The 25,714-nt window shown below is 41.5% G+C and overlaps 1 protein-coding gene across 1 annotated transcript; it reads right to left on the bottom strand.

The window, feature by feature from the left end:
* idh2 (isocitrate dehydrogenase (NADP(+)) 2) lies at window positions 1-25,714 on the bottom strand. The gene is made up of 10 exons (XM_078206349.1): window positions 24,976-25,714; window positions 19,704-19,869; window positions 17,649-17,809; window positions 12,432-12,575; window positions 10,292-10,428; window positions 9,753-9,904; window positions 4,559-4,671; window positions 2,257-2,354; window positions 1,480-1,572; window positions 1-353 (listed from the first exon to the last, which is right to left on the bottom strand). The coding sequence occupies exons 1-10, from the start codon at window positions 25,024-25,026 to the stop codon at window positions 266-268; spliced, it is 1,203 nt and encodes a 400-aa protein (XP_078062475.1). The 5' UTR covers window positions 25,027-25,714; the 3' UTR covers window positions 1-265.

Below are 25,714 nucleotides of genomic sequence, written 5' to 3'. Positions count from 1 at the left end.
CACATTAAAAGGTTCTTTTTTATTGCTAGTCAATTAATGCCAACTTCATTCCTAGTGACAAATATATTACAGATTTTAATGAAATGTTTCACAATACAAAATCCGCATCAGTCCAACCTTTCTGTACAATTTCCTCCCAGGACATGCTGGGAAATCTTATCCTTAATAAATTTAAACTTAAAAAAATAAGTAAACTGACTGGCTTTTTCCTTCCGTTTGATGTGACCTTAGTCTTAAGTTAAAAATGAGGTAAAATGAAAACCGTTTACTTCTTGCCCAGGGCTTTTTCCAAGTTGTTCTTTATGGCATCCAGGAAATCAGTAGTGTTCACATAGTGCTCATTCAATCGTACACTGAGGGGAAAAGTAGAACATTAAGGAAGGCATATGAATGAGTTGGAAAATAAATTTTGTTCTCTCCATTAAACCAAGTTTTAATTAAATCTAGGAACCTATCTGATATTAACCATACTTAATTATGTCAATATAAGGAAAATAGTTTCTTGGTCTGTATAGCAACTGCATAGGTAACAGGTTTTCAGTTAGCTGAGGCCCTGCTTGCAACCTGCCCAGGTAACTTTAATGCAGTTCTAGTACAACTATTCCCCACAATACCAGTGAGTGAGGCAAGTTCCCATAACACCTGGCCTTTCCCAGCCCAGGATCAATACATATTTGATACTAGCTTCCTCATCCTGCCCACTTGGATGTTGCCTGGATTGAGTGGCATGCCTTATGAGGATAGGCTGAGGGAGCTCGGTCTTTTCTCCTTGGAGAGACGAAGGATGAGAGGAGACCCAATAGAGGTGTATAAGATGTTGAGAGGCATAGATCGGGTGGACTCTGAGGCTTTTTCCCAGGGTGGAAATGGCTGCTATGAGAGGACACAGGTTTAAGGTGCTGGGGGGTAGGTACAGGGGAAATGTTAGGGGCAAGTTTTTCACACAGAGGGTGGTGGGTGAGTGGAATCAGCTGCCGTCAGGGGTGGTGGAGGCGAACTCAATAGAGTCTTTTAAACTCATCCAGGAGTTTCTTAATAGGATGGAGGCTTATTGGTAGGTCTAGAAGGTAGGGATGTGTTCAGCACAACTTGTGGGCTGAAGGGCCTGTTTGTGCTGTAGTTTTTCTATGTTTCTATGTATTCTGAGAGACTTGCTACTCTATACCCCTAATCAGCCCAAACCCAGGCCTTCAATCTACACATGTTCAGACTTGCCAGTTCAATTTGGAACGAAACTAAAACTGAGTAATTGCATTTCAGCCTAGTTCCTCACGTTTGACATGAGCCTTGTACCTATGGGAACCTGTCCAACCAACAAAGTGACAGCCTGAGTCTGGACATAAGAGACCATTATTTTTGGCTCATGACCCCCACAGGTCAATCAGTTCATTCTAACCCACCTTGTCTATCTCAGAATAACTTGATGCTTATTTTACAGTTAAGTCTCTTTTAAACTCAGTACTTAAGAGTTCAACTTACTGACTGAGGCCGTGGATACAACCAGCCAGATCCTTAGTCATGACATTACTTTCAACTGTTTCGACACACACCTGTTCCAGTATCTGAGCAAACCTTTATCAAAAATAGAAGTAATAAAATAATGTTAAGAGGCATTTGAGACAGCATTTTAAATGCCTAACAAAATGTTACCTTGCCAGGGCAGAATTAATGAAAAGGTGCTACAGTGAATCACTGCATCAGTGTCCCAAATTAAAGTCAGTATAGGGTCAGTATTCCCAGCTAAAAAAGGTCCATGACCTCATCCACATATCATTACACAAGGAACCTCAACTTGTCAATTATGAGGTGGTAGAGGTGGAATAACTTTTACGTAACTCCTGGAGGAACAGCTATAACAGATTACTGATCTCTAGGCCAAACCCAGTTAGGGAAGACATGGAACAACTTAAAGTTAACAATTTTGTACATGAAATGAAATTTTATCCCATTCTCAACTTTTTTCCTGGTCTCCACCATAAAGGCAAGAAGTCTCAACACCAGATTAAAATCCAATAGCTTTATTTGGAATCATGAGCTTTCGGAGCGCTGCTCGTTCATCAGGTGAGTGGAGAGGTTAGTTCACAAACGTGGCATATAGGCAAAGATACAATTGCAAGCTAATTACAGATTGGAATGTGAAGAATGGTTGGAATAAGAGTCTTTACACGTAATCAAGTCTTTGCCAACCCCAATCCAACGCCAGCATCTCCACATCATGTCCATCATAAAACATCAACTCATGTTTGCCTGTTTTACCTGACGAGGTCTTGGTTGCTATCCAGCTTTCCACGGTGTTCAAGGCCTCGAGTCCAAGCAAAAATACTGGCGATGGGGTTAGTGCTGGTAGGATTGCCCTGCAATACACAGAGGATTAGCCCATTCCTGCCAATTGATTAGTGCAGCACTCCTTCACTAAAGTGAAGTTTGACTCAAAATTTTAGATTTGACGAGTGAAACCAGAGATGCAACTCAAACAAAATTACCATCTCAACAACTACCACCTAGAAGAGGTGGTTTCATTCTGGTAATGTTACAAGATCAGTAATCCAGGGATCTAAGCTAATACTCTGGGAACATGGGTTCAATTCCCACCACAGCAACTGAATTGAATTCATTAAAGCTAATCTCAATGGTGAATCAATTGCAAAATCCTACGTTGTTCATTAATGTCCTTCAGTGAGCACATAAGAATAAAGAAAATTACAGCACAGGAACAGGCCCCTAGGCCCTCCAAGCCTGCACAGATCATGCTACTCGACTTAACTAAAACCCCCTATCCTTCCGGGGACCATATCCCTCTATTCCCATCCTATTCATGTATTTGTCAAGACGCCCCTTAAAAATCACTATCGTATCTGCTTCCACTAATTACGTCTTACCTAGTCTGGTCTACGTGCCAACTCTAAATACACAGCAATACAAAAACCTGCCACCTGAAATGGCATAGTAAGCCCCTCAGTTCAAAGGCAATTAGAGATGGTAAACAAATGCCAGTGATGTCCACATCCCATGAAACAACAAAATTGCGACTGAGGGCATTTGAAAGAGTAAATAGGGGGAATGGTTGGTTGGTCAGTGACCAGCATAATTGGCAAAAGAACCAGAGGGCAATGGAGATTTATTTTTAACTTAATGCCATGAATTAAGATGTGGAACATTACAACTGAAAGGATGGTGAGCAGTAAACTTTCAAAATGGAAAGATATGTACTTGACGAATTGGGTAGTTTCTAGAGCTAGCACAGATACAATGGCTTTCTATTATATACCAAATTCCCACAGTAACAAATGTATATTTCACAGCTTTGCATTGTATGAAAGAGTGCAGCGATCTATACATTAAAACTCTGGTAAATGAGTTTTGAATAAACAAAAAGGGAGTGTGGATTTAACCAGAATCCGAGTCAGACCAGTGAATTCAATTAGAAAAGATAATACCTGCAAGCATAGAGTTAAACTGGGCCCAAGGTTTTAAAATTCAACCTTGTTCAGAAACATTCTCAAGAGAATGTACTATTAAAAATGTGTATATTCACAAGAATCACAGAGCGACCGTGTCAACACCAGGATTGTAGAAATCAACTAGCCTGACTATGCTCCTTGGAGACTGATTCTTTTGTGACCAAATGAAGTTCCGTTTTTCACTAAGTGAATAGTGCATTTTTAAAAAGTCTCATGTTAATGGATAGGATTAGATTACAGTACAGAAACAGGCCAAAGCACATCAAGTCTATATTTACTTCCACAACAAAAAAAAGTCCAAACTCCCTCGTTTCTCCATATTTTTAAAAAAATCAAATTGTACTTTCCAGTAGAACCGCTGAATCCTTACAGTGCAGGGAGGCCACCATTCGGCCCATCGAGGGTCTCTGGAGTGGAGGGACAGGGAAGAGGGCTATGGGGAAACGGCACAGCATAGGAGCGGAGGCCAGCATAGATCAGCCATGATTGTACTGAATGGCCAGGGCAGGCGTGAAGGACCCGGTGACTGACTCCTGCTTCTATTTCGTGTACTGTGCCACACTGCCGCCGCTCATTTCCCTTTTCAATTTATGGACTTGGCTTCAATTTGTTTCCTTCAAGGTTCTAATTACTTTATTCCTGTGACTAGCTGAAAATATTTGCCGACTCATCTAATGGTCCCCCGCTATTAAAACAGGCTGCAGATTACTTCGGCAATCAACTCCATATGATTGGAGTCAGATTTCTCTCAATTGAAAGATAAATATTATATTGTGGTGTTGGAGGTGAAGGAAGTTCACATCTGAAACATCAACAAATCACAAGTTCTACTTGGCAGAGTGACGAGAGAGTGGAATTAGAGGGCAGGAAACATTTGCTTAAGATTTAGTAAATGCACAGCCTTTCTTCCACCCCTATAAAAAACTGCTGTGGCACTTTAGACTGCTCAGAGAATTGGACATGGGCTCCCAATTACATAATTTGGATAAGTACACACACGAGTTAGACAGATTGCCACCTAAAAAAATCCCCAATAATCTTCAAAAGGATAAGACCCATCATAAATTTTAGACAGCTGTAACCAGTCTCAATCTTACTTTCTGATGTTCTCTGTAGTGGCGTGTAACTGTGCCATGGGCTGCCTCTGCTTCAATCGTCTTTCCATCAGGGCAAACCAGAACAGAAGTCATCAAGCCAAGAGAGCCAAATCCTGCAGGGCAAAGAAAAAAGAAACTCCACATATGAAAAGGGACCAGCATCGTTTGTTCAGGGTCCAACATTATGTACAAATATTTATAATAAATAGACCATATAGCCCCTCAAGCCTACTCCATCATTCAGCAGAGTCATGGCTAATCTACCTCACCTTCACTTTCCAGCCCATTCTCATCTCGATATCCAAGTGACCAAAAATCAGTCTCTATCTTGAATTGATAAAATTTACAATTCTCTAGGATAGAGAACTGTCAAAAGATTCACAAACCCGAAGAAATTTCTCAGCTCAAAGCTGGATAATTACTCTATCTTGTGTCCAGATGTTCTAGATTCCCCAACCTTGGTATAGTGTCTAGCCTATTAAGCCACTTCTGGATCTTAAATGTTTTCTTCTAGAATACTGGCCCATTTTACTCAGTCTTATCATGGATTACACTCATGCCAGCAACCTAGTCAACTTAGGCATCCATCATTTCTGCAGTTGTCTCAGATTATCAGGGCCTGTGATTTGTCTACTTTTAGTCTCTTGGCTTTCTCCAAGATATTTACTCCACTGATGTTGATTAGCTCAATTTTCTCATCCTTAGTTACCCTCTATCGCGTATGCAATTGATCTTGTGAAGTCAACCGATGATAATTTCTCCTGACTCTAAGGAATCAATGTCTACTTTAGCTACTTTTTATATTCCAGGCTAGTTTACTTAATTTTACTTTTTCCCCCCATTGTTGAATTTTTGGTCACTTTTACTGGGTAAGTAACCCCAGTCCTTCGACTTATTATTAATTTTCATAACATTATGAGTCCTCTAAAATGCTAACTCTCCTGGTAAGCCACAGATGGATTTTTCTTGCTGAATTTGTTTTTGAGTTTAATGAAATTTTTGAAGATTGAGTTATTTCAAATGTTTCTCACTGTTTATTTACCCAGTCATAGCAGCTCATCCCTCCCGGATAAACTTATACCTAGGTAAATGACTTAGATTCTCATTTTAGAACATAGAACATAGAACATAGAAAGCCACAGCACAAACAGGCCCTTCGGCCCACAAGTTGCGCCGATCACATCCCCACCTCTAGGCCTATCTATAGCCCTCAATCCCATTAAATCCCATGTACTCATCCAGAAGTCTCTTAAAAGACCCCAACGAGTTTGCCTCCACCACCACCGACGTCAGCCGATTCCACTCACCCACCACCCTCTGAGTGAAAAACTTACTCCTGACATCCCCCCTGTACCTACCCCCCAGCACCTTAAACCTGTGTCCTCTCGTAGCAACCATTTCAGCCCTTGGAAATAGCCTCTGAGAGTCCACCCTATCCAGACCCCTCAACATCTTGTAAACCTCTATCAGGTCACCTCTCATCCTTCGTCTCTCCAGGGAGAAGAGACCAAGCTCCCTCAACCTATCCTCATAAGGCATGCCCCCCAATCCAGGCAACATCCTTGTAAATCTCCTCTGCACCCTTTCAATGGCTTCAACATCTTTCCTGTAATGAGGTGACCAGAACTGCGCGCAGTACTCCAAGTGGGGTCTAACCAGGGTCCTATAAAGCTGCAGCATTATCTCCCGACTCCTAAACTCAATCCCTCGATTAATGAAGGCTAGTACGCCATACGCCTTCTTGACCGCATCCTCCACCTGCGAGGCCGATTTAAGAGTCCTATGGACCCGGACCCCAAGGTCCCTCTGATCCTCTACACTGCTAAGAATGGTACCCTTCATTTTATACTGCTGCTCCATCCCATTGGATCTGCCAAAATGGATCACCACACACTTATCCGGGTTGAAGTCCATCTGCCACTTCTCCGCCCAGTCCTGCATTCTATCTATGTCTCGCTGCAACTTCTGACATCCCTCCAAACTATCCACAACACCACCTACCTTGGTGTCGTCAGCAAACTTACCAACCCATCCCTCCACTTCCTCATCCAGGTCATTTATGAAAATGACAAACAGCAAGGGTCCCAGAACAGATCCCTGGGGCACTCCACTGGTCACTGACCTCCATGCAGAGAAAGACCCCTCCACAGCCACTCTCTGCCTTCTGCAGGCAAGCCAGTTCTGGATCCACAAGGCAACAGCCCCTTGGATCCCATGCCCTCTCACTTTCTCAAGAAGTCTTGCATGGGGGACCTTATCGAACGCTTTGCTGAAGTCCATATAGACCACATCCACCGCTCTTCCTTCGTCAATGTGCTTGGTCACATTTTCAAAGAACTCAACCAGGCTCGTAAGGCACGACCTGCCCCTGACAAAGCCGTGCTGACTACTTTTGATCATACTAAACTTCTCTAGATGATCATAAATCCTGTCTCTCAGGATCCTCTCCATCAACTTACCAACCACTGAGGTTAGACTCACCGGTCGGTAATTTCCCGGGCTGTCCCTGTTCCCTTTCTTGAATATAGGGACCACATCCGCAATCCTCCGGAACCTCTCCCGTCTCCATCGACGATGCAAAGATCATCGCCAAAGGCTCCGCAATCTCCTCAAGTATGTCTCTCAAAATTTAATATGGGTTTCAATTGTATTATGTTCACTTCCCTCACCACCTCCCTCCAAGGATTTTTCACTCGTTATTATTCCCCCCCAGTCCCCTCTGGTCAAATACCCGAGAACGTAACAGGTGGTTGATTGAGTGGCTTGGATCACACCAGGAGCAATTTGAGTAGCTTGAATAATCTATAACTGAACTCAGTTCTGCCTTCAAAACCATGTGCATGCAGGGTGGCGAACGTACATGCATTATGTTATTGACTCGATTTGCTTATCCTCAAATTTGGACCAAAGCAAGCAACAAGCCTAGCTATTTCAATTAGGATTCTACTGAAAAGGACATTTTTGGGTTAACCCTTAAACCCATTTGCCAGTTAGCACTGAACCACAACACACCAGCAGCATGTGGGCTTTGCCTGTTGAAAGTCGGTGTTAAAAGTCCTCTGGGTTTACAGCATGAATCCTGTCTTGTACTATTTTAAATTCCTGCCACTGAGAGTAAGTCTAGCTCCCAAGCCAAGAAAACTGCAGCCAATCCTCGTGGTGGCTGCAGGCTGAAGAGACTGATTTATTAATTTTGGCAGAATTTAGACATGGAGCACTTGGCTACAACATTCTATCACACCAGAAAGATGCATTAAACAGTTGAGCTACTTTTCTTACTGTTTTGTGCCCATGTTCATCACTAGATTTTGCTTTGCACAGCCTACTTTTTTTTTGCACATGCCACAAACCAAAAGTTAATCGAAAGTTTTGGTTATAGTTATATTCACAGGAGACAACTAAGAATACTCAAGTAATTAAAATAAGGAACTAGATTCAGAAATGCAGCTGAGTTAGCATTACTACTACAGTATCAGAGTCAATGTCTTGTGATGAAAATAGAAAATGGTGGAAAAAATTCAACGGGTCAGGCAGAATCTGTGGAGAAACAACCATTGCGAGGTTGACACCAGATGACACCAAGATTGGTGGCATAGTGGACAGTGAAGAAAGTCATCTCCAATTGCAACGGGATCTTGATCAATTGGGCCAGTGAGCTGACGAATGGCAGATGGAGTTTAATTTAGACAACTGCGAGGTGATGCATTTTGGTAGATTGAACCAGGGCAGGACTTACTCAGTTAATGGTAGGGCGCTGGGGAGAGTTACAGAACAAAGAGATCTAGGGGTACATGTTCATAGCTCCTTGAAAGTGGAGTCACAGGTGGACAGAGTGGTGAAGAAGGCATTCGGCATGCTTGGTTTCATCGGTCAGAACATTGAATACAGGAGTTGGGACATCTTGTTGAAGTTGTACAAGACATTGGGAAGGCCACACTTGGAATACTGTGTGCAATTCTAGTCACCCTATTATAGAAAGGATATTAAACTAGAAAGAGTGCAGAAAAGATTTACTAGGCTGCTACCAGGACTTGATGGATTGAGTTATAAGGAGAGGCTGAATAGACTGGGACTTTTTTCTCTGGAGCGTAGGAAGCTGAGGGGTGATCTTATAGAGGTCTATAAAATGAGGGGCACAGATCAGCTAGTCAATATCTTTTCCCAAAGGTAGGGGAGTCTAAAACTAGAGGCCATAGGTTTACGGTGAGAGGGGAGAGATACAAAAGTGTCCAGAGGGGCAATCTTTTCACACAGAGGGTGGTGAGTGTCCGGAACAAGCTGCCAGAGGTAGTAGTCGAGGCGGGTAAAATTTTGTCTTTTAAAAAGCATTTAGATAGTTACATCGGTACGATGGGTATAGAGGGATATGGGCCAAATGCATGCAATTGGGATTAGTTTAGGGGTTTTTAAAAAAGGGCGGCATGGACAAGTTGGGCCGAAGGGCCTGTATCCATGCTGTAAACCTCTATGACTATGAGGTCATATGACTCTTCAGTCCACAACGTCTAATAAATTAGGAATTATCCAAAATTGTCATTTTCACGAGTTTCTAAGTTGAACAGGGCAAAGAGGAAGAGGAAGAGCAGCAAGCTTGCAAGGAGGAACACATTTATCAGTTTGTATATCAATTATTCAACAACTTCTGAAGTCCCACGCATGAGAAAGTTAATACATGTGCCACTGAGGTGCAGAATATCACATGCCTGCTGTCGAGAACAGCACAATGCAATTCGGACTGGCTCTGTTAATACCATCGAGTGCGAGTGGAATTATAAGCATGTGAGATACACAAAAAAAGCAACACTATTCTTGCAAAAGGCTAACTCTGAAAAGCCCTTTAGCTAGTGCGACAGATAATCAACTTCCTAAAAAGCAAAAATTATCAAAGATTACTCACCCTCATTTCTATATCCAGGTTTAAATCAAAAGCAAAAAAGAATTTATTTTTTGGAAAAATTGCAAGTTCTGCTTACTTATTTGGCAATAATTGTAACAGTTACAAAACAGCAAATGCTGCCAAAATATTCATTTCCAAATGATATACCACCTCCAATTTTACTTTCACAGAGGTAGAAACACATACTCAGCTAGTAGAGCCAGGGTGATGGGAACTCTAATGCCTCTAAGAGGGATAGAAAAACTAACATTTAGAATAAAAGGCTGAATCTTTTATGATTAAGAAACAGGCAATCACCTTGAGCTAGAATATCAGACTGTACATCACCATCATAGTTCTTGCAAGCCCAAACAAAACCACCAGAAGACTTCAGTACTTGAGCCACCATGTCATCGATGAGACGATGCTCATACCATATACCAGCCTTCTCAAAGTCTCCTTTGTACTTCCTGTAGGGAGGGTCAAAAAGGCACATCAGTGCCACAAGAACCAATAGTGGCCATGACTTTAATTACAGTGCAACTAGTTACATGCAGTCAAAAGATCAATTTTACAGTAAGTCTTCTGCCCAATCCATGCATCACCCACCTCTACTCAAACATGACACTATGGCCCATTTAAACATTATATGGACATGCTTCCATTTTGTTCCCCTGATTTTTCCAGAAGACAACTGGGCAGTTTAGGATTACAGTATTTGCATACATAAAATACACTGGTTATGGAATACTGAGGTGTTCCATCTCCAGGCATGTTCAAATTTTTAAATTCTAATGCATTTCATTTTAAATTATTGGGTTAATGCAAGTGCAAGACAGAAAGAGACAAATACTTACTGCTGAAAAACTTCCTCAAAAATGTCTTTGAAACGCCCATCATAAGCCTTTAGAATAGTATTCTTTGTGCTCATGTAGAGTGGCCACTTTTTCTGCAGGGCATACTGAAAACAGCTGTGAGCAAAACCATTGATGGACTGCAGGGGGAGAAAGCAAGAGAAAAGTCACTTGGACTGGAAGGTTGGACTGGGAATGCCTGTGTCTAAACGTCAAGTTTCAGGGTCATTCCCCACCCTTTGTCAGAGCAAAATGGAAGCATGTCCAGAAGGGAGCATGTGCCATCTGTACTGCTGCCAGTTTTAATTTCACATCTCCTGAATCTGCAGACTCAAAATTCTTATTACTTGCACAAGGTTCCACAAATGTTTTATCCTTAAGGTCATCCAGCCACATTTTTAACAAGTATGAAACTTCCAAATGCTCATTTTCAGCAACTTGGGTGCAATCATACAAGGAACACAAGCCAGCTTGCAGGTATTAGGAAGGTAAATGGCATACTGGCCTTTATTGCAAGGGGACTGGAGTACAATATGTCCATCCGCTACAATTAACAGCCTTTGATGCAACGCATTTCATGTCAAATGAAGGATATTGGTGGGTATGTAGCAAAGGTTCAGTAGATTGGCAGCTGCAATGAAAGGGCTGTCCGATGAGGCTGAATAAATTTTGCCGAGAGTTAAAATGGAAAGTTGAAAAATATAAAATTCTGAAAAGGCTCGACAGGATAGAAACAAGCTGTTTCCCTTGGCTGGAACCTAGAACATGGAGTCAATCGCTGTGAACTGAGATTAGAAGCGTCACTTAGAGGGATGCGAATCCGTGAAACTGCCTGCTCAGGTTGTGGATGGTCCATTGTTGAGAATACACAGATTTTTGGCTACAAAAATCAAGAGGGTTGGGGAGCAGGCAAGACCAAACAATGTAGGAGCATGCAGCCATTTGGCCTATCGAGTCTGCTCCACCATTCAATGAGATCACAATTGAGCCGATATGAGAATCCTCAGCTCCACTTTCCCACCTTATCCTTAAAATCCCTTATTGATTAAAAATCTGTCCATCTCTGCCTTGAGCATACTTAACAACCCAGCCTCTACGGTAAAGAATTCCACAGATTCACGACACACCCGAGGGAAGAAATTCCTCTACATGTCTTAAAATGGGTAACCCTTACTCAAATTATGTACTCTGGTCCTAAACGCCCACAAGGAAACAACCTTTCACCATCTACCTGTCAAGCCCCCTGAGAATCCTGTACATCTCAACAAGGTCACCTTTCATTCTTCTAAACCCCAATGAGTACAGGCCCAACCTACTCAACCTCTCCTCCAAAGAAATTCCCTCCATACCCAGAGTAAACTGAGTATACCTTCTCCGGACTGTCTCCAACGTCAATGGGGAAGTGAGGAAGGTTAAATTGAGGCAGATATTGCATAGGAACAAAGTCAAAAGGTCCACTCCTGTGTCAATATCCTTATAAACCAATGACTTAAATAGGGAGTTCAGGAGGAACTCCCTTACAGATGGGTCAGAATGTGGAACTTATAATTGAAACAAAGCAGTAACTCAGCAACTAGGGCTTTAAAAAAAAGGCGGCATGGACAAATTGGGCCGAAGGGCCTGTTTCCATGCTGTAAACCTCTGACTCTGACTACAAGAAAATGAAATGCTGATCGAGCGGAAGGACACCTGTGATGTTTATGCTCCACAAATGGCAATGAATGACCTATTTCTGTGCTGTAAAATCTTTTGCAAATGTTACCTCAGTGGCACAGTGGTTAGCACTGCTGCCTCAGCACCAGGACCCGTGTTCGATTCCAGCCTTGGGTGACTGTGTGTGGAGCTTGCACGTTATCAGAGTGCGTGGGTCGCACTGCGTGCTCTGGGTTTCTCCCACAATCCAAAGATGTGCAGGTTACGTGGACTGGTCATGGTAAATGCATGGGGTTACAGGGATTTGGGGAGGGTGGGCTTGATGGGCGGCCAAATGACCACCTCCTCCTGCACTGTAAGGATTCTGTAGTTCCTCATGAATAACATGGCTGATTCATTTCCTCTTATCCTCCTGCCCTCTCCATTTAAGCAGCAAGCTTTCCCAATACTTAGAAGTTGAGAAATTATACATGGGGATCTCTGGATTCACCTCATCAGTGTTGTACATGCCCATTCCGACACCACCTCCAGGAAAGTCATACACCTCCCACTCCTTGGCAGGACCAGCATCTCTTGGAGTGAAGACCAACTTGAATTTACCAGGCTTGCCCACCACAAAGTCCGTAGCTTTGTACTGGAGGGAAAAAAAGACAAAAGTTAATCACAAGCATGCACAATACCGTAGTAGCCCTACAGTAAAGAAAGGAGCATTTTACTCCGCGTATAGAGAAAGGTGGTACAGAACGAGAGGAGAAACGCCATGATGGGACTGTAATAAAATGAATAATGGGACTCGAATTGAAAAACCACCACACCCAAATATAAAACTAATGTGCTAACTAATTCCTTAAGCAAAGAGGGTGAAGAATATTACATTTATTAAAAGGAAGGGGCAACCATAGCCCAGCCTGCTTCAAGGCATTAATAAAACATACAAAGTAGGAGCAGGAGTAGGCCATTCAGCCCCTCAAGCCTGCTCCACCATTCAATAAAATCATGGCTGATCTGTTTGTAACTTCAACCCCACATTCCTGCCTACCCCCAATAACCTCTCACCCCTTTGTTCAATAATCTATATCGTTCTGCCTTAAAAATATTGAACGGCTCTGCTTTTGAGGAAGAGTATTCCAGACTCAGCACCCTCAAAATATTTATCTTCATTTGTTTTAAATGAGCAACTCTTTTTATTTAAAACAGTGATCCTCAGTTCTGGATTCACCGACAAGATGAAAGATCCTCTCCACATCTACCCTGTCAATACCTCAGGATCTTGAAGGTTTCGATCAAGTCGCCTCTTATTCTTCTAAATTCCAAACCTAACCTCCCCAGCCTTTCCTTATAAGACAATCCCCCCCCCCCCAATTGCTGGCATTAGTCTAGAAAACCTTGTCTGAACTGCTTCTAATATATTTAGATCTTTTCTTAAATGAGACCAGTACTGTACACAATACTCCGAGTGTAGTCTCAATCAATGTCCTGCACAACAGAAGCATAACCTCCATACTTCTGTAATCAATTCCCCCCAGGATAAACATTCTATTACCCTTCCCAATTACTTGCTGTAGCTGTATACCAGCCTCGTGATTCATACATGAAGACATCAATTCCTCCGATTCTGAGCTCTGCATCCATTTCGATTACAAACTTCTCATTCTTCCTGCCAAAATGGACCATTCTACATTTGCCCACATTATACTCCATTTGCCAAATTTAACTTATCTATTTCGTAGTCTCCTTATGTTCCCGTCACAATTTACTTTCCTACCTATCTGTCGTCAGCAAATTTAGCAACCAGTCCTTTCAGAGTCATATATAAATAAAAGCTTGAAGTCCCAACACTGATCCATGGCACACCACTTGTCACATCCTGCCAACGAGAAAAAGATCCATTTATCCCAACTTTCCTATTAGCTAACCAATCCTCAATCCATGTCAAAATATTACTCTCTACACCATGAGCTTTTATTTTATGCCACAAACTTTTCAAATGCCTTCTAGAAATCTTACAGTACACCCACCAGTTCTCCTTTATCCACAGCACGTGATTCCTTCAAAGAACTCCCAGTGAATTGGTTAAACACTATTTCCCTTCCACGGAACCATACTGACTCCGCCTGATTGCCTTTACGTGCCATTTCCTGATGACAGATGTTAGGCTAACTGACCTATAGTTTCCTGCTTGGTCTCTTCCTTTTTTGAAAGAAGGAGTTACATTTGCTATATTCCGATCTAGTGGAACTTTCCCAAAATCTAGGGATTGTTGGAAAATTAAAACCAATGCATCAATGCTCATTAGTCACTTCTTTCAAAACCCTTTGAGAAATCCATCTGGACCAGGAGATTTGTCAGTCCTGCACACCCAATTTGCTTAATACCACTTCCACAGTGATTGCAATTTTCCCACAGGTCCCTCCCTCCCATTTCCTGATTTATAGCTATTTCTGGGATGCTACTTGTGTTCTCTATAACAAAGACTGTTGCAAAATACCCATTTAATTCATCTACCATCACCCTTCTTTCCATTATCAATTCCCCAGACACTTTGTCTCACTTTGTTAACTATAGAAATTCTTACTGTCCAGCCTCGTTCTAGCTTTTCCTCCTCAATGTTTGCCATTGAGGTTTTTGATGTTCTTTCCAATCTTCTAACCTGCCACTCACCTTTGCTCAAGTATATGCCTTTTCTTTGAAGTTTAATATCGTCTTTAACTTTTTTAGTTCACCGTAGATGATGGGCCCTTCTGTTGCGATTTTTTCTCATTGAAATATCTGTATATTCCAACATCTGTTGATCTATCATTCGAGCACATTTTCCAGTTCTCTTTAGCTAGTTCTGCTTTCATGCCTTGCAGTTGCCCTTCTTGGGCACATTCTTCTCTCCCTCAAACTGAATGCAAAATTGAATTATATTATGATTACTGTCACCTAGGGGTGCAGTCACTATGAGGTTATTCATTAATCCCATTTCATTGCACAATACCAGGTCTAGTATAGCCTGCCCGCTGGTTGGCTCCAGAACGTGGTGTTCTAAGAAATTATCCTGCAAACATTTTATGAACTAATCTACATTACTTTTGTCCATCTGATCGTTCCAATCTACATATAGATTAAAATCCCCCATGATCACAGTACCTTTCTGACAAACTTCCATTATCTCTTTTATACTTTGTCCTATCATACAGTTAAAATTAGGGGGCCAGTACACAACTCTCAAGTGACTTCTTGCCTTTATCATTTCTCATCTCAATCCAAACTGCTTCGACATCCTGGTCTCATGAACTTAAGTCATCCTTTTCTGATGTACTAATACCATCAATAATTATCAGAGTCACCCCTCCACCCAATTTCAATTTCCGGTCTTTTCTAAATGTCACATAACCTTTAATATTCAATAGGTCTCAGTCTATGTTAGCCACAACAGACATGGCTGCAGGATATCAGATTGTACTTATTTCTGTTTTTATCAGTTCAGGATTTGTATGCTGCCCCTGCCAGTCATGGTCTGTTTATCATTTCCCATATTAGCACCCATCTCGCTACTCCCCACAAATTTGATCCCTTCCCCCCACTATTTATTTTAAAACTCTCTCTAATTCCCTAGTTATGCAGCTTGGTAGAACATCAGCCCAAGCATGGCTTGATTTGATTTACTGTCACATGTATTGGGATACTGTTTCTTGCACGCTATACAGACATAACATACTGTTCATGAGTACATAGGGGAGAAGGAAAGGAGGGTGCAGAATGTAGTGTTACAGTCATAGCTAGGGTGTAGAGAAAGATCAACTGTCCCAATAGTACAGATTCCACTTTCCCCAGTGCTGGTGTCAGTCTCTCTCCAACTGGAACCCACTTCTCCCACACCAGTCTTTGAACTGTGCATTAATTTTCAAGCTTGTGTCCCCTATGCCAGGTTGCACATGGCTCAGGTAATAATCTAGAAATTACTATCTATGAGGTTCTGCTCTTTAATTTGGTGCCTAACTCCTCATACTGACTATGCAGAAACGTTGTCCTCATCTTGCCCATGTTATTGTACCTACATGGACCACAACCACTGGATTTTACCCCCTCCCACAGAAAGTTCCTCCCCAGCCTGGAACAGATGTCTGACCCACAAGAGACAGGAAAAAGGAATCACTAATCAATGCTTAAAAGGCATGGACCAACAGCAGGGCAACCAAAGCAGATTAGATTTAAACTAGGACAATAAAAGGAATGTGTGCACTTCAACTATATAAATTTCCAGCATCACAAAGCCAAAAGCAGTTTGCCACCCACTTTGACCTGTAATCTTGAGTAATTAGAGTTTATTTACTTAGACCGCAACTGTAAATTATTTCTTTCAGTCTGACCAGAACACAATACAAAACAATTAATGCTACATTTGATATACCAACAGAGCATGTTGTATTAGCTTAGCCAATGAGTCAGCAGGTACATAACAATCCTTGCTGTTCAGATGAAATAATTTCAGTCAGACCCAAACAGCTAAGTAGATACAATATACAATGCCATATCCTGCAGAAGCCAGGTCAATGCTTCACAACTTTTTTAAAAAGTTTATTTATTAGCGTCACAAGTAGACTTGCATTATCACTGTGAACATCCCCTAGCCGTCACACTCCGGCACCTGTTCGGGTACACGGAGGGAGAACTTAGCATGGCGAACACACCTAATCAGCACATCGTTCGGACTGCAGGAGGAAACCCACGCAGACACAGGGAGAATGTGCAGATTTCACACAGTGACCCAAGCCAGGAATCGAACTTGGGTCCCTGGTGCTGTAAGGCAGCAGTGCTAACCACTGTGTCACCATGCCGCCCTCAATACCTGACAGAGGTTAACCAATATTTGGAACAGCCACCCTGCACAGAGGATCACAAACATCAGATAGCATGTGATGCTAAAATGATGAACACTTCAGGAGGCCTACTTCAAGCAGGTGGTGTTTGATCAACTCAGTGATTGCAAGGCACTGAAAGGTTCTTGGTAAAACCTAGCTAACTAATCTGGACAGTAACGCACTGCAACATCTTCGCCCAAGCTCACTGACTTTCTACAAAATACTGCGGATGCTGGAATCAAACAAAAACAGAAAATGCTGGAAAATCTCAGCAGGTCTGACAGCATCTGTGGAGAGAGAATCCCGACTCAAAACGTTGGTTCTATTCTCTCTCCACAGATGCCGTCAGACCTGCTGAGATTTTCCAGCATTTTCTGTTTTTGTTGTCACTGACTTTCAGGGCTATTCTCACTTATTCAGCCTATAGTTTAATTATCGGGCATTGCAGATAGAGCGCATGCACCTGTTCCCTTCAAGAAGCCTACCAACTCATTCCAAAACCACCGTTGTAGGAAATGTAGGTATCTACCAGGAATTAGGGACAAGCTAACCTGCCATACCCAAAAGCAACTTTTGAACTCTAGTCTCTAATTAGAAACGAGCAATGGAAGTTATTTCACATTAATGTGCACTTCACCATGGCAATGATCATAATAGGAAGGAATTTCAAGCCACAAGCAGTTATGAAAAGTCATCACCTAGTGGTATCACTATCATAAAATGCATTGAAAATGCCTTCAAATCCTGCCCAGAAAAAAATGATAGTCACCAATAAACTAGTCCCATTTAAAGTTTACAAAACAACTGTGTCCTAATTAAAAAAGCTTAAAGTCACTTTGTAACCAAGGAACAATACATACCTGATCACCATGTGCATGTCTGCCAATGGTGATGGGTTTAGACCAACCAGGAACAAGTCGAGGGATGTTATTGCAGATAATTGGCTCACGGAAGACTGTGCCACCCAAGATGTTTCTGATTGTACCATTTGGACTCTTCCACATTTTCTTCAGTTTAAATTCTAGGAAAGCAAATCATTTGACAAGTTGAAAAGAGACCGAAAGGAAAGACATCTGAAGTGTTGTAATGCAGTCACTCAGTTTAACTGGAGAAAGCTTGCGATGATGCAAATTTGGCAGTGAGAATGCACTGTGAAGATCCAAACTGACTGAAGTCAAAAGGAAACTTTTGTCCAGTTTCAGATCACGATCAGACCGCCGGATTCAAGTTGCATTCACACTAAAATTGCCGAATTGATACAAATAAACTCCTCCACATTGCCAAGACAAGTTACATTGAGTAACAGAATTTACGGAACAGGCCAGGTTAGGCTGGGGTGTATATCCACCTCCATCAGCATGTCCATCTGCCTTATAGTTACCTTGCTCTTTCAAGACATGACGACTCCTTCAGGTAGCAAGTCCCAGAGGCTAATCACTCTCGGAAGATGCTGCAAGTGCAGGTGTATCTTTAGATAATGAACTTGCTACGTTCTTTAAGTGGAACCTTACACCCCAGCAATGATTATACAGCATGGTCAAGTAGTTCTCTCGTAGATCCATTTGTAAATTGTGCCTTATCACCAACACTTTTTTAAATAAACTTATTTAGATTAGTTACCCTCATTTATGATCTGTAGTTATGCAGGTTACTCCCTTCCACCAATCTGAATTTTCATTATGCACCATACTTCCAATCAAATATTAAAATTTAAAATAATTTTTGTACCTTATTTTACTTCTGATCATTAGTTACCTTTCTGGTCAAGACTTGTTAATAATCAAGTATATATTTTTCCTAGATTGAGAGCATCATCAGAAGTGCACATGCTCATTCTGTTGCAGCTGCTGGTACCAGCAACATTTTGGTCCATTGGTGAGTGGGCAATCACTAATCAGGATTGGGGGAAGGAAAGTCCAAGTTCTCAGTTCATCTTGCCCAAGTTAAATACCCTTGACTTCTGGTGGCATCCCGGTACTTACAGATATTCATGCACATGGCGGTTTCAATATACCTCCAGTCACATGCATACCTAGATTCTATGTAACTAATCAATGATATTTCAGATTGGAACCTAAATCAATTCTGTTGGGGTTCACAGCTGACTAGGATATCCCAAAACATTTCAATCAAATGAAGTGCAATCATTGAAACAGAGAGATTAAAAAATTAGGTAATTTTTTTAAAATGGTAGCGTAATAAGTATGGATCAGGAATTCAGGAGAATTCTTGTCCAAATAGAAACACTTTTACATTCATATTCATTTCAAAGAGTCAAAAAGACAGTATAACATCTCATCAAGAGAATACCTTGGACAGTGTAGCACTCCTTCCATACTGCAGTCAACCTGGGCTACGCAATCAAGCTTCTGGAGTTGGGTTTGAATCAAGAGGCCTTAATAATTGCAACACTGGCAGAGGTACACTGCAATTTGAACTGTTCAAAAACAGTTGGGATGGACTATAATTGTGAACATTGTGAGCATCCAAGAACAAACAAACTGTTATTTTCTTGGCATTACGATATCAGATTTCAACATGAATAGATTAATATTTAACTGGATTTAATATAAACAACTTAAACTGAAGGATGAGAGAACATTTATGGGCGGCACGGTGGCACAGTAGTTAGCACTGCTGCCTGTAGTGCCAGAGAACTGGGTTCAATTCCCAGCTTGGGTCACTGTGTGGAGTTTGCACGTTCTCCTCGGGTCTGCGTGGGTTTCCCCCGGGTGCTCCGGTTTCCTCCCACAGTCCGAAAGACGCGCTGGTTAGGTGCATTGGCCATGCTAAATTCTCCCTCAATGTACCCAAACAGGTGCCAGAGTGTGGCAACTAGGGGATTTTCACAGTAACTTCATTGTGTTAATGTAAGCCTTATTTGTGACACTAATAAATAAACTTAAAACATTTACCCACTACTCGGTCCTCATCAGGAGTGATTGTGGCACACTTGACCGCAACGTGATACTTCTGGGTTGCAAGTGCAGAGTCGATAGTAACTTGATCATCAGTGGCATCTCGATGTGGCAAGCCCAGATCATAATACTTCATCTCCACATCAACGTTGGAAAGGATGAGCTGCAGAAACAAGTTTCTGATAAATAATATACTCAGGCTTGTGAAAGATTACGTCAGCAAGAAGCCTTGCAACAATTTCAAAGCAAGAGTATAACATCCTTTCCTTCAAACCATGTCAACAGATTGATTAATACTCGCAATTCGACCGAAAATGACAGGGCCATCATCCGCCATTCCAATGGATGTATTTTCTTGGTTAAGAAAATAGAGATTTATGATCCGTACCCACAGACATTAAAGCCTAGTCCCAGCCCCAGCTACTAGTAGCATTGCTGAGTGTTAAATATCCTTTCATACAGTATGCAGCAGGGTATTAAAAAGTGACATACCCAAGCTGACTGTTCAACTACAGTCCTATCCATTTGTAGGAAGGCAGTTTTGAAAAACTGCAAAATTGCAATAATATGCAAAAACTAATGATAGTGGATTAAAATTTAATAAGTTGAACAAAAAAACAAAATAATTGTTTGGAATACGAAGGCCTTAGTACATGCTGTCCCCCAACTATTCTCTTTTCCAACTACGTGCTGGTTAAAACTGTATCATGTGCAGTCTTGGCATTATGTTCTGGACTGAATTTTAAACCAGCCACATCCTATCCAGGTATTTATTTTCACAGCTAAACATGCCAAACCACTCCTCCCATCATTGAAACATTTTTCCACACCTTTATTCTAAAAGATGGCTACTTTCTTTAAAACATTTACCGCTTTCCAAAACTTTGTTTCACATATTTGTCTTAAGCACTCCTCTTCCATCAGCCCACTGCCATCAACTGTTCCCTGCCCTCCTAACACATTCAATTCAAAATCCTCATCTTAGTCTAAATCTGGCCAGGCCACGCCAATTCTTAAATGTCCTCAGCCAATCCCTTCACACTCCATCCACTCTGCATCTAAATACTGAGACAAGTAGTTTTAGCTACCTTGGTCCTGCTGAGAACTTTGCCCTAAACCTCTGCAATTGTCCTTCCACCTTGAAAAACCTCATATCCAGCTGTAATAAGTCTTTAGTTGCCTCTGTTGAAAGGGGTTACAACTTTTATAATAGGGAGACAAACTTGCACGTATGAACAGCAAATTGAAAATTAGAAAATTGAAAAGTCCTGAAATCTTGCACAAATAGTGCAAACTACAGAAGCTTCACAAAATTTAGCATTTCCTACAAAAAGATAGATGGAAACCAACTTTTTTTTAAACCACCACTTAAATAAGAATTCATGCTTAGTTTTAATGAATCCTTCAAACTACGCCAGATTAGTTCACTATTTAAAAATCAGGCCAGTATCAATCTCCTGGCAATCCAATAATTATCTCGCAGCAATGGAAGGTTCTGCCAACACCCAATGCCTACTTGCCTAAAGGTACCCACAATACATTAAACTATTATTTTCCATTTTGAGACACTAATCCATTTAAAATTAACTGTGCCACACATGAACATTATTGTAACAGATAAATGAATGAATGACAGGGATAAACAGGGTTTGAACTGTAAATTATTGAGACATAGGCTGGGGAATTCCCTGGCCGTTCATTTTTTTAAAAAATTCATTCATGGGACATGGGCGACGCTGGCTGGCCAGCATTTATTGCCCATCCCTAGTTGCCCTTGAGGTGGTGGTGAGCTGCCTTCTAACAGTGCACCCCCACCCATGGGTTTCCTGCCAGCGTAGGGTGACATCAATGGGAATTCCCATTCACAGCAGCGAGACCAAAGAATTCTGGAAAACAATGCGCCAACTCCCGTCAACAGAAAAAATGCAGTGGGGAGGTCGGAGAATCTCGCCCATGGTTACAGGATGACCAAAGTTGGAAATAAATATTCCAGTTAAATGGGAAAATGGAAAAGGTATTGTAGCCCTAATAAAGGATGATTTAAACGTGTGACAGGGAAAGGATCAAATCAGGATGTGGAATTAGTATAGGCAGAGCCAAGTAGCAACAAAGGACAAAAATACTACAGTGGGTGTAGTTTACAGGCACCAAACAGTGATCATTGTTGGTCAGAGATCACTGGAGAGCATTCAATAATCCTAGTGTAATCTTCGTATAGGCTGGACAAACCAAATGGAGAATTAGCTTACAAGAGCTCATGAAGCAGATTGGAATCCTAGATTTAACATTGTGTACTAAGACATTAATTAGCCATCTTGTAATTTTACTATAGGATTTTTGGGAAGGGGGGAGGGGGAGGAGAGAACGAAAAGAGTGATAACAGTTGCACAGTGATGTGGTTAATTCCAAAACTAACATGGGCAGCACAGTGGTTAACATTGCTGCTTCACAGATACCCAATTCGGGCCTTGGGTATCTGTGTGGAGTTTGCACGTTCTCCTTGGTGTCAGCATGGGTTTCCTCCGGGTGCTCCAGTTTCCTCCCACAGTCCAAAGATATGCAGTTAGGTTGACTGGTCATGCTAAATTGCCCCTTAGCGTCAGGGAGTTATCAGGGTAAACAAGTGGGGTTACAGTGGGTGGGATTGTCAGTGCAGGTTCAATGGGCCAAATGACCTTCTTCCGCACTGAAGGGATTCTATGATTAATGTCTTAAAATTTAAAGAAAGGTGATTATAGATGTATGGTTGGGATGAGATGCACCAGTGGAAGGAGGTAAATAGGTAAATTGGGAAGTTAGATTCAAAGATATGATGGCAGATTAACATAAGCATATTTGAAACAATTCATAATTTACAATAAATCATTCCGTTGAACAAACACCCCACTGGCACAGTAGTGCAGCCATTGTCCACTAGAGGAATTAAAAGTACATACAATAAACACTGGCTTACAACGTTGCTAAAGAGTAGTCAGCCTGAGGATTGGGGGCTTTTTAAGCAAGAATGAAATTTAGAGGGAAAAATAAAATGACAAATCAGCAAAAATATAAAAACTCATTGCAAGAGCTGTTACAAGTATGCAAAAGGCAAGATTATCAAACATAAATGTTTGGGTACCTTACAAGCAGATAGTGGAAAATTTATAATGGGGATTAAGGAAACAGCAGATACTAAAAGAAAATGCCTCCTTCACAAAGAAAAGACAAAAACACGAAGTTATGCAGAACTAATGATCGAATGAGGGAGAAAAGCAGTAGCAAAGAAAGAATACTGAAAACAAAAGACTCCCTGGACCTGGTGGCCTTCACGCTAGGATGTCTAAAGAGTTGGTTTCAGAGATGTTGGACGCATTGGTTGTGATCATTCAGAATTCCCTACATTCTGGAACAAAGGTAGCAATTTAGTTCCGCCATTCAAAGATGGGATAAAAAGCAGGAAGCTGTGGGCCAGTTAGCCTGACATAAGTAGCAGATAAAATGTTAGGATCTATCGAATACATGGTAACAGGGCACTTGGATAAATCACTGATTAGGCAGAATCGACATTGTTTCAAGGGGGTGTAATTAGTAAAGTAGTCAAATGAGAATCTCTAGATATGGTATATTTGGATTTCCAGCAGGCATTTGATAAGATGCCCCCATGAGATGCTGTTTATAGTGTTTAGGGAACATCAGGGGAATGGATATAGAACTAGTTAAACTGAAAGAAATCAGTAGGAGCCAATCAGATGATGATGGCAGGGTGTCATTAATGATGTGCCACAAGGCTCAGTGCTTGGGTCAAGCTATTTACAAACTACAGCAATGGTTCAGATGAGGGAACAGCGTAACGCATCAACTGACAGTACAAAGCTAGGAGGAAAGTAAGCTCAGTGTATGACCCAATAGCGTCCACAGTCTGAAGCCAAAGTAATGGTATCCAAGGGTATCAATAGCTGAAATTAGATATTTTGGACAAATGTTAATAAAGTTGAGGACTTCAGTGGTGAATGATTGTTGGAAGAGCTTTGGATGTGGCCAGATAGTTGTTGAAATCAAATATGCAACATTGTATGGCTAATGCCAGATGTTAAATGTATTTCAGCAACTTCCAACAGCAGTTAGAGAGCAGGCCATTTGATTTACTGCACTAGGTAACTGGCCTCAAAATACTTACATTTATATAGCACCTGTCACAACCTCAGGGCATCATAAAACATTTCACAGCTATTAAAAGCACTTTTGTTGAAGTGAAGTCACTATTGAAATGGAGGGAATTACTTAAAATACCAAAGGCAAGAAACAAGAAACAAACTGAAAACACTGCACATCTTGACTCAATTACCAATGGCAGGAATAATTTAAAATGTTTTATCTGGGGATAGTGTATAATCGACCAATATTGATTATACACCAAACCCTGTTGAAAACCATTTTAATGTCATAAATGAGTTGATACCTCAACATCTTCCACTGCCTCTTGTCTGCTTAGAATTGCGGAGACAAGAGGCCATACAGCCCATTGTGCCAGTGCCAGCTTTTTGAAAGAGCTAACCAATTAGTTACTGCCCTCCCCCTTCGCCCTTTCCCCATTCGTGTATTTATCTAGTTCTCTTTGGGACATAGGACTTGAGCAATGGTAGATAATTCAGCCCTTTGAGCTGTTACGCCTATCAATAAGGCGTCAAGCGTATTATTTGACTCTGGGTTGAGCTCTCACCCAATACCTTCTCCATCAGAAAGGCTCCCTAATCTCCAGGCTTATTTCGCTCTCTGCCTCAGCAGATTTACTAAAACCCTCAGTCGTTTTCACCTTCAGAATCAACATTCTAACAGTTCCCATGGCTAACCTTGCCTCTCCCATAAACCTCCACTCATCCAAACCTCTACTGTCCCTATCCCATCGTCACCAAATACTGCTCACCCATCACCCATGCTCAAATCCTCCATTAAAATTCTTATCCACTTCACCGCTTTACCTCTTCCCAACTCAACCTCTTCCTGCTCCAACATGAAACGCCACAAGAATCTAGAAGCATGTCCTGCCCAGCTACAAATGCCTGGCCATGGCAAACTCAAGATGTGGGCAAAAGGTTATCTATTGTGTGCACACTGTAGCACTTCCTTATTTGGTTGCTAATACCAATTGTTAGAACAATGGTATACCCTCCAGCACATCATGGGGACATTTGTATGTCTTCAGCACATGCTGAAGCTCTTCACCTCTAATAAGTTACTAATAAATTAATAATCACCAGGGCCAAAGATGAAGCCAGAGCAAAGGTCCTACCTTCTCCTTGATAAACTCCCAGATGATGCGGGTCATCTCATCACCATCCATTTCGACCACAGGATTAGCCACTTTAATACGCTTGTCTGCATCTGTTCAGATGAAAGCAACTTGGTGACAATCTAATAACACATCCAATAAATCCAAGGCCACCCATTAAAGAAAACTCATTTCTGAACGGTTTTGATGATGTTATAGTTCAAAGAGCCCCTCAGTATTTCACAGTTTGTACTCGAGTCTGGAAGTTAATTTCTAACTTCAATCAATCAGGTCCAGCATTGTTAAAGGGCAGCAAGTGAAATGTTCGCATTAATGGGATTTGAACAGTAAAGCTAAATTAGACTTTGATGTGAAGGAAACACCAAGGCGTTACATGCTTGAAGTTATAATGATTCATCACTGACAACAGAGCAACTTAAATAAAAAATCTTATCCCACAAAAATGCAGAGGACACAGCTTGTGTCAGTACTAACATGCTAAATAAGCTGAGGGGGGAGCCCAGCTTGATCAAGACCCATGGCATCATTTTGGGTAGAAACTGATAGCCAAGTTCCGCACACGAGGACGGCCTAAACCGGGATGTTGGATTTATGTCACATTATCAGTAACCCCCCACAGCTTGCCCCCTGGACTTGCAGAATCTCACTAGCTGTTCTATCTGGAGACAATACACATCTCTTTAACCTGTGTTTAATGCTCCCTCCACCCACATTGTCTGTACCTTTAAGACCTGGCTGG

This window comes from Mustelus asterias, unplaced genomic scaffold (assembly GCF_964213995.1).
Source record: "Mustelus asterias unplaced genomic scaffold, sMusAst1.hap1.1 HAP1_SCAFFOLD_1450, whole genome shotgun sequence".
Lineage (NCBI taxonomy): Eukaryota > Metazoa > Chordata > Chondrichthyes > Carcharhiniformes > Triakidae > Mustelus > Mustelus asterias.
Note: the sequence above shows the minus strand (reverse complement) of the source record. Positions and strands in the feature narration are given on the sequence as shown.

Coding starts and splice junctions, on each gene's coding strand:
- idh2 (XM_078206349.1), bottom strand. CDS start 25,026: ATGGATGGTGATGAGATGACCCGCATCATCTGGGAGTTTATCAAGGAG. Junction 12,576..17,648: donor GACATGCACATGGTGATCAG/GTATGTATTGTT, acceptor TTTTCCCTCCAG/TACAAAGCTACGGACTTTGT. Junction 9,905..10,291: donor TTTGAGGAAGTTTTTCAGCA/GTAAGTATTTGT, acceptor CCCTCCCTACAG/GAAGTACAAAGGAGACTTTG.